We start from the raw sequence: 17872 nt of genomic DNA, 5'->3' as shown, positions 1-17872 counted from the left end.
CAAAATTCGTTACCATCAACAGTTCCAGGTCCAGTATATTTTGAAAATGTAGAAAGCTCTTCTTGACTCAATTGACTGTTGTGTACAATACCATCAGAATCTTCGTCATTATATGGTCTGGGAGGACCGGGCATTGGTGTATCCCCAGCTTTTAAGCAATTATGGATGTAAGCTGCTTTCCACTTAGCATATTTACGTTTTTCTCTAATGTCTTCAGCTAGATTGCCAAACTGGTCTAGAACATCCATCAACATACCAGCAGTATAAAAAGTCTTTACAGTATTTCTAAAAAAAACATGTTTTTGTAAAAAAAGCAAAAAAATGCTGGTAGTTGTACCAATTTGTCAGCTTTGAAATGTCCCAAAGGTTCTTTGAAATGCTAATATGTATTGTTCAAAATATAAGTAGTAAACTTCCCTAAGCATTTACAACCCCATTCACAGGTATTTAGTAGTTTGATAAAAGCATGTCCAAGTATGATATTAAACTTATTAACAGAATAATTTTTAATTAAATCAAAACATACTTATTAAATATTTCTGCACGATCCTGTTCATCTGCATGACTAAACAATCGTAGAGCATATTCTTCAATGAGAGACTGTGCTATAGTTTCACTTGTGATTCCCTCATTATCAGCATTTGCTTGTTTTGTTTGTTCTAACCAATCCAATAACGATTTTATCAGTGCTGCTGTCTCTGGACTCTTCTTGCCAGGAACTAATTGAAGAGCTAACAAGCAGGCTGCCATTCTAGCTGCAAAAAATAATATATTTTCACTTTGGTCTTTTGAATTAAGGAAGCTAAATGTACATCAAAAATAGATGGTACCAGTATGATACCAAATAAACATATTTGTACTGGTACCAAATACAAAATAAACTTACGTGCATAGAAATCGGCCCACTTAAAAATTTGGTCTTTTTTGATGTCTCATATTTCTTAAACCTGTTGGCCGATTTAAGTGATTTTTTGAACATTTTATAGCCTGATTCTTTAACAATACCACTGTAATAATATTGTTGCTAAAGAGGTAAATTTTCATTGTATACCGGGTGTACCAATCAAACTGTGTTTTTTCCCAACGTTCGCGTCACCCTGTGGAATATTCTACCATTTATAAAATACTGAAATTAAAACCCAACTATAGCCTCAGATTTGTTTAACATTCTGTTTTTGATTCATTCATTTATGTTGGATAATAAAAAAGTTAGGTACTTTAACAACTAGACATGTTCTTCATCAATAAACTGTGTTTTTAAATAAGTACATACTACAAACTTTAAGGGATAATTCTCCATGAAAAAATAATGACAGTTGGCTTTATAAACGTATGTCCGCAAATGTTTCATTTCCGAGATACGGGATGTTGAATTTTTTCTTACAAACTGACCATTTATTTATTGCTTTAAAACCAGTTGGTTTTACAGATAGTTAATGCGAATTTTTTTATATAAAATTAAGAAATTTATATTCACCATTAGCGTGCATGCGGGTAATATGATCGGTCATATTACACCTATGCGAGCTAATGATGAATATGAAATTCTTAATTTTATGTCAAAAAATGTGCAATAACTACGTCTCAAAATCCACCAAATTTGATTGGCATATCTCAACCGGTTTTAAAGCAATAAAATAGATCGTCAGTTTGTAAGAAAAAATTCAACATCCCGTATCTCGGAAACGAAACATTTGCGGACACACGGTTATAAAGCCAACTGTCATTATTTCTTCATGCAGAATTATGCTAAGTTTGTCGCACTTATTTAAAAACACCGTGTATTGATGAAGAACATGTCTAGTTGTTAAAGTACCTAACTTTTTTATTATCCAACATAAACGAATGAATCAAAAAACAGAATGTTAAACAAACCTGAGGCTATAGTTGGGTTTTAATATCAGTATTTTATAAATGCTAGAATATTCCACAGGTTGATGCGAACTGTGAGAAAAAAACACAGTTTGATTGGTACACCCGGTATACAATGAAAATTTACCTGTTTAGCAACAATATTATTACAGTGGCATTGATAAAGAATCAGGCTATAACATGTTCAAAAAATCACTTAAATCAGCCAACAGGTTTAGAAAATATGAGACTTCAAAAATGACCAAATTTTTAAGTGGGCCGATTTCTATGAACGTAAGTTTATTTAAATTTATCAAAACAATGATCAATGTCATCATCATCAATGGCGCTACAACTCTTCGTGAGTCTTTGCCGCGTTTACTATTGCCTTCCATGTTTTTCGGTCCTGTGCCACTAATTCGCATTGTCGCACTCCCATTTTCTCTAGATCTTCTTTGACTGCATCTTTCCACCTTTTTCTAGGCCGCTCTACAGACCTTCTTCCATCTGGCCTTTCCCAGAACACATTGTTTATAAGGCGATTGTCGTTACTGCGTATCACATGCCCTGCCCATCTGAGTCTATTAGCCTTTATATATCTGACTAGATTTTCTTTTCCGAATAGAGACTGTGTCTAACTCGTTATTGTATCTGTGCCTCCATTCGTTTGTCACGCTGTCTCTGCAAGGGCCATATATCATTCGAAGGATTTTACGTTCCCACACCATTTATTTACTTTTCTTTTTGTTAGCGTCCATGTTTCGCTTCCATACGCGACTGCTGGTCGTATTATGGTCTTATATATTTGGATTTTTGCACCTCGTGAAAGAAGTTTTGACTTCATTAGATGTTTCATTGCAAAGAAAGATCTGTTTCCTGCCATTATTCGCGTTTCAACTTCTCGCTCTAATTTGTTGTCATTTGTGATTGTTGCTCCTAGATATTTAAATTCTTTAACCACTTGATCAATGATCAATGTATAATGAGCCAATTAGCTGCAGTGTGACTGGGATTTTTCCGAAAAAATCCGATTCCGCAAATGCCTTACGATAAGATATTCTAGCAGCAAAAAAATGTTTCACTGTTTCTCTACCTCTTTCTGGGTTTGTGATAACGATGAATACTGATGCTAAAAAACTGTCAGAACTAGTACCAGTTACCACGCTGCTGGTTAAGAGGGCGTTTTTATTCGAGTCATGGGCGAATCGAAATGGAATTCTCGAGGGAGCAGAGTGGTAACTGCTACAAACTTGTACCAGTTACCACGCTGCTGGTTAAGAGGGCGTTTTTGATTCGAGTCATGGGCGAATCGAAATGGAATTCTCGAGGGAGCAGAGTGGTAACTGCTACAAACTTGTAAATTTATTTGAGGTTTTTTTTCTACAAACTACAACAAGCTACAAACTTTCCACTTATGGACCGGATAAATAAATTTAAATTGACGGCAAGAAGATGAAAGAAGATATTAAAAAAATAAGACATAAAAACTTACATGCCTTACAAAAGTAATGGTTGTGCAACGTAAAAAAAATTTATTTTCCACATATTTTCCCTGGTAAAAAAATAGTAGAAAACTGTACGGTGTGCATGATTTTAAGTAAATATATCTATTTTAAAGTTATATTTTACTATGCCGTACGAATGCACTGGTCGAACGGTTTCAACCCTTATGTAAATTTGCATTTAACACCTATTAATAATGCAAAAAATTATTTAGAAAAGTACGGCACCAATTTCAGAGGATTACTTATGCTCTAAAATGATGAAAAACATAAGTGCCGTACTAATTACTATTTGGCAAAAAATTTTATTTCATAATTTTGAATGCTTTTCAAAGGGTTTTTTTTTGAAAAATGGCATTTTCAGAGACAATTAGCCAGACTTGTTTGTGATTGATTGCAGATTCATAGTCATACATTTCGTATTTCATAACATTAGTACTAGTGATGTAACAAATATTGGTGAACGTTAGTGCTCTAACGAGCACCAATGGCTACTGCTGTTTAATACTTAAGCTACAATACCCAACGCTCCTATTTCAGGAACGAAAGCAGATAGAGGGTCGCTTCCGCCGGCATCTTTTATTGCTAATTAACTGCTGAAAGATGAGGTGTACAAGAATTTACAAACTCACCCCCCCCCCAACCCCTACCGTTATCATTCCCCGGATTTCACAAAAACTGAAAATAACCAGTTTAAAGACCTAAAACCAAGTGAGTATTTTTTGCTAATTAATTGCTGCAGGTATACGCCAAAAATGAATTTTTTGCTTCATCACCTAACGAGCACCAATGGGTACTGCTGTTTAATACTTAAGCTACAATACCCAACACTCTTATTTCATGAACGAAAGCAGTTACTATCTGCGAATAATTTATTGCTAATTAATTGCTGAAAGATGGGGTATACAAGAATTTACGATCTCACCCCCTCCAACCCCTACCACCGTTATCATCATTCCCCGGATTTCACAAAAAGTGAACATAACCAGTTTAAAGACCTAAAACGAAGTTTTTGCTTCATCCCCTAACGAGCAACAATGGCTACTGCGGTTTATTACTTAAGCTACACTACCCAGCACTCATATTTCAGCAAGGAAAGTAGATAGAGAGTGGCTTTCGGCGGCATATTTTATTTTTAATTAATTTCTGAAAGATAGGGTATACAAGCATTTCCAAACTCACCCCCTCCATCCCTACCGTTATTTTCATCCCCTGGATTTCACAAAAAATGAAAATAACCAGTTTAAAGACCTAAAATCAAGTGGGTATTATTTGCTAATTAATTGCTGCAGGTCTACGCCAAAAATGAATTTTTTGCTTCATCCTATAACGAGCAACAATGAGTGCGTTCGGACGACCATAGCGGCTGACTGTCAGCAGAAATCGGCTGAGTGGTTGTATCCAGCCGTGATAGGGAAAGCTTAGTAAATCTCTCAGCGGCTGCCTCCCAGCGGTGACGTCTGACAGCTACTGCTGGCTCAGCTGTCCAGCCGCTGTGGTCGTCCGAACGCACCCAATGGCTACTGCGGTTTAAGACTTAAGCTACAATGCATAACACTCATATTTCAGGAACGAAAGCATATAGATAGATAGAGGGTCGCTTCCGGCGGCATATTTTATTGCTAATTAATTGCTGAAAGATAGGGTATACAAGCATTTACAAACTCACCCGCTCCAACCCCTATCGTTATTTTCATCCCCTGGATTTTACAAAAAGTGAAAATAACCAGTTTAGAGACCTAAAACCAAGTGGGTATTGTTTGCTAATTAATGGCTGCAGGTCTACGCCAAAAATGAATTTTTTGCTTCATCCCCTAACGAGCAACAATGGCTAATGCGGTTTAATACTTAAGCTACACTTACTACCCAACACTCATATTTCGTTGATTATTTCATTCATAGGAGATTCTGACCAATAGAAAGCTACATAAATCTAAATTAAGTCGATAATTTTTGATAATTTCCCGTCGTTAAGTATATTACGTCAGATGCCCTTCGTTGCTACGAAAAAATACGTTCAGTGACATTAATGACAATTAATGTTTTAAAAATTATAAAAGTGATGACTTTCAACCGTCAAATTAATATTTATAACAACTGTGTGTTTATTTGTACTAATTTGTACTTACATAAATAAATTACAATAAAATTTTGGTGTTGAACAGTTTTATTCATGAAATAATCGCAACAAATTGCACTCGATCTCCAAAATTAATATAGAATTTTTGCCCTCGTGACACTTTGACATAATTTCACTCGCCTTCGTCTTGTGAAATTAAAACTGTCAAAGTGTCACTCGGGAAAAATTCAATAATTTTAGAGCTCTTGTGCAATTACTACTGATTATTTCATTCATAGGAGATTCTGACGAATAGAAAGCTACAGAAATCTAAATTAGACTGATAATTTTTGATAATTTCCCGTCGTCAAGTATATTACGTCAGATGCCCTTCGTTGCTATGAAAAAATACATTCAGTGACATTAATGACAATTAGTGTTTTAAAAATTATAAAAGTGATGACTTTCAACCGTAAAATATTTATAACAACTGTGTGTTTAATTGTACTAATTTGAACTTACATAAATAAATTACAATAAAATTTTGGTTTTGAACAGTTTTATTCATGAAATAATCGCAACAAATTGCACTCGATCTCTAAAATTAATATAGAATTTTTGCCCTCGTGACACTTGTGACATAATTTCACTCGTCTTCGTCTTGTGAAATTAAAACTGTCAAAGTGTCACTCGGGAAAAATTCAATAATTTTAGAGCTCTTGTGCAATTACTACTGATAATTTTCTTAAATGCCCATTAAGAATATCTGCACAGTTCAACATTGATTTTTATAGAGTTTTTTATACCGTCCCACAAGAGCCCATGTTAAATTGTCGATTTCCATTATCACATATCTGTAGCACGTGACCCAATGCTCAAATTTTGTATATCGTTTTTTAATAACTAAAAGTAGTATGATACCTACAATTGATCCAAATATGGCATAACCCAGACATCCAAAGTGAAAGTTATCCTCCAACACCAAATTGTTCTATATGGTCCACATAATGTTCAGAAAAAAGTCACACCATTTTGAGCGTCGGGTTTGGGGGAGAGAAGGGGGAGAAATCGGTAAATTCGTAGTTTTTTACGTTTTTCGTCAATATTTCTAAAACTATGCGATTTAGCATGAACAATCTTTTATACAAAAATGTTCTACATGAAATTTAAAATAAAAAGACCCTATGCATAATCTTTCTAAAATGAACGGTTCCAAAGTTACGGAGGTAGTATAGTATAATTGGTCCAAAAAAGGCATAACCTAGACATCCAAAGTAAAAGTTTTCTTCCAACACCAAATTGTTCTATAAGGTCCACATATTGTTCAGTAAAAAGTTACACCATTTTGAGCGTCCGGTTTGGGGAGAAGAAGTCGGTAAATTAGTAGTTTTTTTTTATGTTTTTCGTCAATATTTCTAAAACTATGCTTTAGCGTAAACAATGTTCTATACAAAAATGTTCTACATGAGATTTACAAGCAAAAAAGGTCTAATACATAGTTGTTATAAAATCAACGGTTCCAGAGTTACGGAGGGTGAAAAGTGGAGGTTTTCGATACTTTTTATATTTTTTGGGCAATTCATGATGATTTTGTGTGGTGAGGTTGGCGTTTCTTTAAGGGCTTATCACTAACATACCATCGGCCACTGAAATAGCAAATTTTATTTACAAAACACAATACTGTTAAAGAAAATTTCTTTCATCAGTAATAATATTATAAATTGCTAAAATAATATAAAAAGTATCGAAAACCTCCATTTTTCACCCTTCGTAACTCTGGAACCGTTGATTTTATAACAATTATGTATATGACCTTTTTTGTTTTAAATTTTATGTAGAACATTTTTGTATAGAACATTCTTAACGCTAAAGTACAGTTTTAGAAATATTGACGAAAAACGTAAAAAAACTACTAATTTACCGACTTCTCCCCCATCTTCCCCCCAAGCCCGACGCTCAAAATGGTGTGACTTTTTACTGAACAATATGTGGACCATATAGAACAATTTGGTGTTGAAGGATAACTTTCACTTTGGATGTCTGGGTTGTGCCGTTTTTTGGATCAACTGTATCATACTAAAGACTAGGTGAAAAGCTCATGAAGTAAGAAGAATACACTTGGACAGTACCCACTCAAAAAAGAATGTGATCACAGTGAATAGTAAAGGTAGAAATAGTGGACCTTAACTTCCGAAATAATATATTCAGAGATACAAAGTTTAGATTATAAAATACACTGACCGGCACTGAACCGGACACTCAAAATGTTGTAACTTTTTACTGAACAAATTGTGCACCATATAGAACAATTTGGTGTTGGAGGAAAACTTTTACTTTGGATGTTTGGGTTAGGCCTTTTTTTGGACCAATTATAGTATACTACCTCCGTAACTTTGGAACCGTTCATTTTAGAAGGATTATGCATAGGGCCTTTTTTATTTCAAATTTAATATAGAACATTTTTGTATAGAAGGCTGTTCATGCTAAATCGCATAGTTTTAGAAATATTGAGAAAAACGTAAAACACTACGAATTTACTGATTTCTCCCCCCAAACCCGACGCTCAAAATGGAGTGACTTTTTTCAGAACATTATGTGGACCATATAGAACAATTTGGTGTTGGAGGATAACTTTCACTTTGGGTGTCTGGGTTTGGGTCTAGTTATACCATACTAAAGGTAATATTGGCAGATTCTCTAAAATTTGTACATTTAAAATACAGTATACAACGTCCTTAAAAAACGAATATGCTAAGAGAATTGACCATAATACTTGTGCATTTATGCGTGCTAATAATAAGCTGCGAAATAATTTAATCATAGGTACCAAAAAATTAAAAGCAAGTGTTGTTTATTTAATTTTAATTTATTTTATCTTTAATGTGCATTAATAATCTGGGCGCTATTTTTTACGTTCTTTTAACGAAAAATGATTTTTCTAAGAAATCATCGAAGCCCATTCTAGATGCGTTTCCTCTTCGATAGGTATAGGTAATGTAGTGGCCACCTCGGTTTTCGTTACAATCAGACAAACTGGTACCGTGGGGTATGTTTAAATTTTTATGCAGTGTTTTTAATGGTATCGTTTTAATTTCTTCTTGATCATTGTAAACTTGAAAAACCACAACATCCTCTGCAATGAATATGTAAATTAATTAATATTTGTTTTTTATAAAATGCCTGTAGATAATCTGGAATGAAATTGAATAAAAAGAAGACAAAAACGGTGGTCATCAGCAAGCACCTAAACAGAAGGGTGAAGGTCAACGTCGACGAAACAGATATAGAAAGAGTAAAAAGAATAACATACCTTGGAAGTAACCTTGATGAAACTTGGTACCACTCACTAGAGGTAAGACCACGTCTGGAAAAGGCACGTATAGTGCTTTACAAAATTCAAAAAGTTCTATGCAACCGCCAGCTGGATATCTCATTGAGAACTAGAATACTTAAGTGCTATTTTTTCTCCACCTTGCTCTATAGTGTTGAAGCCTGGACAATGACAGAAGCAACACAAAAAATAATCCCAGCATTCGAACTCTGGTGCTACCCTAAAATGCTCAGAATGTCCTACATGAGCCATACGACAAATATGGAAGTCTTGCGGAGGACGAACAAGGAAAGAGAGCTTATGCTTATAATAAAAAACGGAAAACACAATATTTTGGTCATCGTAAGAAATCAAAAGTATGAACTGCTCCAACTTATAATCGAAGGCAAAATCAATAGCAAAAACGGATCAGGAAGAAGACGCAACTCTTGGCTTAAAAACCTACGACAATGGATGAATATGACCTTCATTTAGGACGGCTGCAAATAAGATTAAATGGGCAAATGTAATGGCCAACGTCCTTAACACGTTAACTGCCGGTCCATTCTGGGTAGGCTTTCACCAGGAGCCGCTTACTGTTTTTGATACAAAGACGTTTATTTATTAGTTTCTGGAAAAGTCCGAATAAAGTAAGTATTTTTAAACTAAATGCACATATATACAAGAGGGGTTGGTGGTGAACGCGCCAGAGCGTCAGTGGCGCTCGACTCTAGTATTTGTATACATACGCCGTTCGACGCGCTGGTGCGTTTTGTAAATAATATTGATAAAAATCAGTAGGAACATTTATTTACTAATACAAAACAAAACAAGAAATACAAAATAACATAAATTATAAGTAAATAAAACAACATTAAACTTTGTGGGATATTTGACAGCAATCCAGACAAAATCCAGGGGTATCGGGACAGGCTTTGCATTCGTAAATTGTATCTTTACGAATATTTTGTTGACTGCAAGTTTTACAGCGTTTTCTCATAACTTTTCCCTTTACATCCTTTACCTCTCGTTTTGTTACTGAATGATCTTTTGGAACAAGTTTGGCTTCAGAATTAATAACTTTTAAAAGGGATCTAACGAGTTGTAAACGAAATTCGTAAAGACCAATCTTTTTTCCAGAGTACTTGTTGTATAGTATGTGGGCATTTATAGCCATCATCTGTATAACATGTATAAATATTTTTGTTGGCCATCGTACAGTTTTTCGTTGACTCGGATAATAGGCAAGCATCTGGTCTTGCCGGTCAATACCAGACATATTTTTATTATATCTGATAATAGGCTCTGGTTTTATTACATGTTGACCTCTTCTTGTTGTAACTTCTTGTAAAGTGTTTTGACATTCTGTTGTTATATAGTAAACGTCCCTTTTATCCTTCCATTTGCCAACTAATACCCCTTTTCGGCAACGGGCAATTGTTGCACCTTTAGCAAGTTTTTCTTGCCTTACTTCTGCCGGATTATTTTTACGGTCAATTCTAAGAGTTCCTAGAAAATTCAAGTAAATTTTTAGCTAAATCAAAGCTGTTGTAAAAATTGTCCATGTAAACGCAATGGCCTACATTTAGTTTCCCTTCTAAAAGGTGCAAAACCACTTTATTAACATGTCCTTTTCCACCTGAATCGTCAAACATTCCAGAATAAACTAAAAATTTTAAAATTAGACCATTTGGTTCGGTCAACATATACAACTTAATCCCATATTTATGTTTTTTGTTTTTTAAGTATTGTCTAAAATTAAGTCGTCCTCTGTGTAATACCATTGACTCATCTAAGCTCAAATTACGATCAGGATAATAAACTTCTTCCATTCTCTTATTGAAAAAGTTTATCATCGGTCTAATTTTATAAATTCTGTCTTCAGGTACTTGTTCTCCCTCTTCTGGATTATTATTAAAATGCAAACATCGCATTATGACCATAAATCTGTTCCGGCCCATAAAAGTGGAAAAAATTGCATTAGCAAAAAGAGGATCTTTCTTTTTCCAATAATCCTCAATCCTAGGCAACGAAATATGACCCATGTGTAGAACTAATCCTAAAAAGACTAGCAGTTCTTCGGAAGTCAAAATTTTCCAATCGAAAATCCTAGAATGTGTCGCCCCTGCATTAGATAAGAAAATGTGCTCGGCATACCTGTTTGTCTCATCACATACTTGCTGCAAACATTCATCTGTAAGTAGCATCCGAAAAAAGTCAACTGGATTATTATCGGAAACTTCTACTAGTAACTCTTGGTGTTTTAAAAAAGGAAAATTTTTCATACCATCAAAATTTTCTTTCCATTTATCGCTTTCATCAACATCAACGAGTAGATTAGGCTACAATTAAATAATATGTTTTAATAAAAAGTTAATATTTGCATTTAATTTTGTAACATACCGTATCTTCCGTATCCTCAATAAGTGCTGTAGGTAAAGTATTTTCAATTTCATCCTCAGATTCTGGTAAATATTCACTGTCTGAATCAAGAAAGTCACTAAATTCTTCATCGCTTGTTTCTAATAATCTCAAAAGTTCTTCCTCTGTTAATTTTTTTTTCATATCTAATTTTATTTTTTTATTTGAATTTGAGCCACTTTGTAAAATATCGTCAGTGTTATTCATTTTTGCACTTCCGTATGCTTACCCTATGCCATTCAAATATAAAATAACCAAAGGAGATGTAAAAGAACTCAAATAACGTTTAGGGGAAACACCGAAATTATCCGGGTATTACCAAGCTTTACGATTAGCGACTCTAGAAAATAGGGGAAATACCGAAATCTGGGAATGTTTAATTTTTACACGGTTAGTAATCCGATAAATTAATAAGCATTTGCAGAATTATATGTGCTATTACTGATATTTACACTTAATACAAAGCCAACAGATATACACATCCTATCGGGACAAAAAGTCGTAAATCGAAAAACCAAGAACAAAATTAGAGAATTGATACCTCTAGTTACCTGCCTTTAAAATATAAAAAGCCCTGTTGTAGCGCCAGTGAAATAATCCAAGATAATAATCGATGAAAGTCTGAACGCGCGAGAGCGTCGTCGGCACCTAGCTAAAGTCATGTATCGACGCGCCAGCGCGTTATTGGCATTGAACGTGTTAAGGCACCGTCAGAAGAAGATAAAATATATGAGTAATTCCACAGAAATTCTCTATATGTCTGTCACAGATTGTGGATTTGTTTAAATTTAGCAGCATGCCTCTGAAACCACTTTTTTTTCGTTCTTTAGGCCCTGAAAGTAAAGCTTTTTTGGGAATTGAAATCGAAATCTATTCGAATTTTCTTTTCTATCCTTCTTTGCATTCATTAAATGCTAGTTTGTAAATTGTTTGATAAAAAATATTAACATTTTCGATGTAAAATTGCACGCTAAAAAATATGGCCTTAAGAGAATTTGTCTAAAGCCCAAAGGGACTTTCCTATTACCTATTTTTAAAAGAGAGATACAAGTGTATTTTAGCATGTTTTTAAAGCGAAGGAACATTCCTATTAGCTATTTTTGAACAAGTGTATTGTTACAAAAGTGTCTTTTCTATGATCTTTTAGGCACTAATGTTTAGTTTTAGTTGAATTTATTTATTTGTAATAACTTACTTCTAAACAAATGAAAAACACTGAATTTATATCTTTTATTTTACAAACTACGATATCTAATTTATTTATTACACCACATCTACTAATTTGTCTAATTATAAATTCAAAAATTATACCGCGTCCGTTACATATCAAAGTACGCCGACGGTTTCAAATTCACAACTAACTGCTAATTTCAAAATCCCTCTTATACACTGGGGTGCAAAATTAACCGGACACCTTAAAAATTGGTCATTTTTGATGTCTCGAATTTCCTAAACCTGTTGTCCGATTTAAGTGATTTTTTAATATGTTATAGCCTTATTCTTTATCAATATCTCTGTAATAATATTGTGGCTAAACAGGTAAATTTTCATTGCATACCGGGTGTACCAATGAAACTGTGTTTTTTTCTTAAATTTCGCATCACCCTGTGGAATATTCTAGCATTTATAAAATACTCAAATTAAAACCCAACTACAGCCTTATGTTTTCTCAACATTCTGTTTTTTGATTCATTCGCTTATGTTGGATAATAAAAAAGTTAGGTACTTTAACAACTAGCCATGTTCTTTATCAATGCAGGGTGTTTCTAAATAAGTGCGACAAACTTTAAGAGGTACTACATGAAAAAATAATGACAGTTTGCTTTATAAACCTATGTCCGCAAATGCTTCATTTCTCAGATAGAGGGTGTTGAAATTTTTCTTACAAACTCACGATTTTTTTATTGCTTAAAAACCAGTTGAGATATGCAAATGAAATTTGGTGGGTGTTAAGACGTAGTTATTGTACATTTTTTGACATACAAGTAAGTATTTAATATTCACCATTGGCGTGCATACGGGTAATATAAGCTCTCATATTACTTGTATGCGCGCCAATGGTGAATATTAAATTCTTAATTGTATATCAAAAAATGTGCAATAACTACTTCTTAAAACCCACCAAATTTCATTTGCATATCTCAACCGGTTTTAGAGCAACAAATAACTATGTGATAGAACCCTTGGTACGTGCCAAACTATGTGATAGAGCAAGACCTCAATGTGCCATCCATAAAAACAGTAATAACGGAATATTACAAAAAATATTCCAAGAGACTAGAATCTCATCCAAATGAGTTAGCCAGCAACCTTACTGATGACCACAATGATGTACGACGCCTGAAGAGATTCAAAGTAGTGGATCTAGCAAGAAGATTCGAATAATCTGTGATAACTAAACTTATTTTAATTTGTTTTAATTTAATTTATGTAAAGAGGGTGATCACTGGATCTCCCTCTACAGGTCAAAATTTTCAATTTTTGTCAAATAATTTACCTATTGTTCTCAGTTGAGGACAGATTGTAAATATTACAACATTAAATAAAAAAAAAAAAAAAAATTTGCATACCTCAACCGGTTTTAAAGCAATAAATAAATCGTCAGTTTGTAAGGAAACTTTCAACACCCCCTATCTCGAAAACTAAGCATTTGTAGACATATCGTTGATAAAGCAAACTGTCATTATTTTTTCATGCAGAATTACCCCTTTAAGTTTGAAAATTATTATTTAAAAACACGCTGTATTGATGAAAAACATGGCTAGTTGTTAAAGTACCTAACTTTTTTATTATCCAACATAAGCGAATCAATCAAAAAACAAAATGTTTAGAAAACATGAGGCTATAGTTGGATTTTAAATTCAGTATTTTATAAATGCTAGAATATTCCACAGGGTGATGCGAACTTTGAGAAAAAAACACAGTTTGATTGATACACCCTGTATACAATGAAAATTTAACTGTTTAGCAACAATACTATTACAGCGATATTGTTAAAGAATCAGGCTATAATTTATTAAAAAATCACTTAAATCGGACAACAGGTTTAGGAAATTCGAGACATCAAAATGACCCATTTTTAAGGTGTCCGGTTAATTTTGCACCCCAGTGTATATACAATGCTTAATCATCTCGAATACAAAAGAACTGTCCAGCACGTAAAATCGAATTTCCATTGAAAGCACGTAAAATCGAATTTACTAGTACAATAACAAAAGAACGATTAATAGAAAAAGGTATGTGAACAACTCGATCGAGATCTTTCTTTAAATTAGGGTCCCTCATAAATCATTGTATAAAAAAAGGTTACTTGGTAAACATATTCGGCGTCTGTTAGGCCGAGAGCTGAAAACAGTCGGGTGAGATAATTGTCACATTGCCCCCTCCTTAAAAGAAGGTTCTCCTGGAACCTTGTCGAGACTCGAACTGGATGCTGGTATCTGCAACTGGACCCTCTTTTACAACTCCCAGTTGTATAAAAGTGGCAGGGGACGGTCTTCGCTCCGCACCAGTAACTATGCGGATTCCAACAGACTAACACCTGGACCTCGGTGTCTTGCAAAACTTCTACCATATTTCGGATAACTCTCCAGTCTAATTGGCGGCATTCTAACTTTGGCATGGCTAACTTTTGCACGTCGGACTCCAACACGTGCCCTCTCAATTGAATTAATGCATCCCATACATCTTGGTAGGTAGGATGGTCATGGACAAGGTCTTTTGTTACCAGAAAGAATAGGTAACGTGATGCATCTTGGAGTTTCAATGCTTTGCCAGGAGCTGGCAGTTGGCATTGAAGTTCTGCAACTCGACCAAACTTCCTTCGAAAGGCGGATGCCAACCCTCGTGCGTCTTTGATACTGGCCGGGATGGTATAAGCCAGTGAATAGTCATCGGGAAGTAGATCTCGCTATTCTTCAGTAGTAACACCATGTCTCGCTTTACCGGTACCTCCATAGGCCCCCATGAACTCCTCAAACGTGAGATCAGGTATTTCTCGAACTCGGTTTACTTCCACTTCTTCATCTATGTCAAGGTCTCCCTCGTACGGCGCCAACCGGTCAGGGTGGACTATCATCGGCTTTCCCCTAGGAATCTTGCTTACTTGGTAGATAACGTCATTAATTTTCTTGACAATGACCAATTTCTGGGCCTTCCCAGAACTGCTGCAACTTGGGAGAACAGAGTATTCGCTTCTTTGGATTATAAAGTCAGACTTTGTTGTTCTCCTTGAAACATCCCTTCTCGGCTTGGGTATAGTATCGTTTCTTCATTCGGTCGCTAGCGATCTGAAGATGGGAACGGACCAACGTGTATATCGTCCATTCGTCTTCGCAATTCATTCACATAATCCTCACCAGCCACATCGTCTCCAGGTCGACATCCAAACTCTAAATCACAGGGTAGACGCATCTTTCATCCAAATAGGACTTTTGCTGGTGTTTGTCCCGTTGATTCATTAACAGCAGATCTATAGGCCATTGCGAAGAACGGAAGGTACTGATCCCAGTCTCGCTGATGATTGAACACCATCTTTGTCAAATACTTGCCGACTGTCTTATTCACACGCTCCCCCATTCCATCCGATTGAGGGTGACAGGCCGTGGTTCGTGTCTTCTTCATGCCTAGTCTATCACAGATTCCCTGAAATAGATCGCTCTCAAAGTTCCTTCCTTGATCACTATGGATCTCCAGAGGCACTCCAAATCGGCTGATACAGTCTTTGATTAACACATCTGCAATAGTGGCGGCCTTCTGGTCTGGAATTGCGTAGATCTCAACCCATTTCGTGAAGTAATCCATTACCACCAACATGTATTTGCGTCAATTTTCACTTTCTGGAAATGGCCCGGCAATATCCAAAGCTATTCTTTAAAATGGACTTCCAACATTGTACTGTCTCAGAGGAGCCTTTCTTTTCCGGTAGGGTCCGTTACTTGTAGCACAGACAGTACATTTCTTACACCAGTCCTTCACATAGTCGGAATCGTTCGCTAATTCTCTGAAGGGTTTTCTTTACATACCCTCCTGATGGACTGTCGTGTAACTGACGAAGTACTTCGGCTACTCTGCTCTTTGGAATCATCAACTGTGTTCTCCTGGCTGAACCATCATCATTTTCCATTACTCGTTTAAGCAAGCTGTCTTCCAAGATAAATGAGTCCCAATGGGCCCAATACGTCTTAACTACTGAGCCTAGGCTTGACATTTCTTGCCAAGATGGTCGACGATTTTCTTCTTTCCATTTTCGAATCTTCTGTAAAACTGGATCTTTTTCTTGTTTTTCCTTGATCTTAGTAGGCGTTCACTCGTCGTTGACCACTGTTGTTCTTAGTACTGCTGCTTCCTTTGACTCTGTTTTGTTACAATGGAAACACTCTGCTGGGCACGGCCTTCTTTAGGCCGGGCCGAAAAATTTTTTTTTTCATTTTTCTACACGGCTAGTTGCCAAAAGTTGGAACAAGTATTTATATAATCCTATGCCAAATTTGAGCTGGTTTAAAAAATATTTAACTTAAAAAAATTTTTTTTGGGTCGAAAATTTTTTACTTTTTCTTGTATAAGGCTAGTTGCTAAAAGTTGTAAATAGTATTTATATGATCCTATACCAAATTTGGGCCGGTTTAAAAAGTAATTAACCAGCCCCCCGGCCCTTAAAGAACTTTTATTTTGTTAAAAAAATGTTTGGGGCTATCAAAATAAGCTTTGGTTGTCATATTCTACTTAAGCAAATGAAAGATAATACAGTCGACGGGAAAAAATACTTAAGCTTTTAAATGCCGCTTTAGAAGATCTAAATAAAATTCGGAGATGAGTTAAAGAATACAGACGGCAACTCCAGCATGAGAATAAAATGTTAAACAAGTCAATTGAAGAGCTCTACTTTGATGAAAGAAAAGATCAAACCATGGTCTTCGGAAACAAACCATGACCACACAAAAGGTCCCTATTCATATTCTGAGCCGATTGGATCCCTTCTTCCCAATTGCGAAAAAATGCCTGTTATTAAATTTAAACCCAAAGAAGCTGTCCTGCCTCTTGTAAATCAAAATGATCTAAGTTCAGATCAATAGTATTTGTTCAAACTATATAAAGCAATAATTGGAGATGTAATATGTTCTCAAAGTTTGGCAGAAAAAAGTTGGCATTCTCAGAGTTTATGTAGCTACAACTGATCCTTGTGAAAGCTTAAAGATTTTAGCTGATACATGATTTGTTAATACAAGTATATTCTCGTATGACGTTTGAGATAAAAACACAGCTAAGATTGTAATAATATGGTGCCAGGCATCTATGGAAATTAATCCAGGCCTCGAGAGATTTTCCGAATAATGCCTCATCAATTATCAATAAAGTTATTCAAGACAATGCTTAATTTGTGCTTCCGGAAAACATTTCAACTTGTATGTTAATAGATTCAGGTCAACGTATTAGACAGGTTGCTGTCAGAAGAATTTTAAAATGTAGGAAGGCTGGTATAAAAATTGCATTTACATAGTATCCCAAATCCCTAAATCAATTTCGATGCAGAAGATTACATAGATCTCATAAACTGGATGAATAGTGCTCTAACAGATCCTCTTCTAATAAATCCTCTTCTAATAATTATAATTTGGCCGACGAGGAATTGTGGGACATGGTGAAACAAGTTCCAAAGTTTGACAATTTTCCTTGCCATACTCAAGCGGTGGAGAGGTGTGTGAAGATATTATTACTGATGCGTCAATA

The 17872-nt window shown here is 35.1% G+C and overlaps 2 protein-coding genes across 2 annotated transcripts in view; both read right to left on the bottom strand.

Annotated features, from left to right (window-relative positions):
- LOC114345252 (vacuolar protein sorting-associated protein VTA1 homolog) overlaps positions 1-17872 on the bottom strand; it is a 49557-nt gene that overhangs the window by 3686 nt on the left and 27999 nt on the right. Inside the window, exons 2-3 of the mRNA XM_050658897.1 lie at positions 527-755; positions 14-285 (exon numbers count right to left, since the gene is read on the bottom strand). Of these exons, the coding sequence (XP_050514854.1) occupies positions 14-285; positions 527-755 (501 nt within the window). The remainder of the gene's footprint in view (positions 1-13; positions 286-526; positions 756-17872) is intronic.
- Positions 9516-11419, bottom strand: LOC126890069 (piggyBac transposable element-derived protein 4-like). The gene is made up of 2 exons (XM_050658896.1): positions 11126-11419; positions 9516-11064 (listed from the first exon to the last, which is right to left on the bottom strand). The coding sequence occupies exons 1-2, from the start codon at positions 11348-11350 to the stop codon at positions 10222-10224; spliced, it is 1068 nt and encodes a 355-aa protein (XP_050514853.1). The 5' UTR covers positions 11351-11419; the 3' UTR covers positions 9516-10221.

This window comes from Diabrotica virgifera, chromosome 8 (genome assembly GCF_917563875.1).
Source record: "Diabrotica virgifera virgifera chromosome 8, PGI_DIABVI_V3a".
Taxonomy (NCBI): Eukaryota; Metazoa; Arthropoda; class Insecta; order Coleoptera; family Chrysomelidae; genus Diabrotica; species Diabrotica virgifera.
This window is presented reverse-complemented; position numbering and strand designations above follow the sequence as displayed.

Bases quoted from the DNA above. Each gene is read 5' to 3' on its own strand.
- LOC126890069 (XM_050658896.1), bottom strand. From the start codon at position 11,350: ATGAATAACACTGACGATATTTTACAAAGTGGCTCAAATTCAAATAAA. The intron at 11,065-11,125 runs GTATGTTACAAA...ATTTAATTGTAG, and splicing joins TTGAGGATACGGAAGATACG to CCTAATCTACTCGTTGATGT.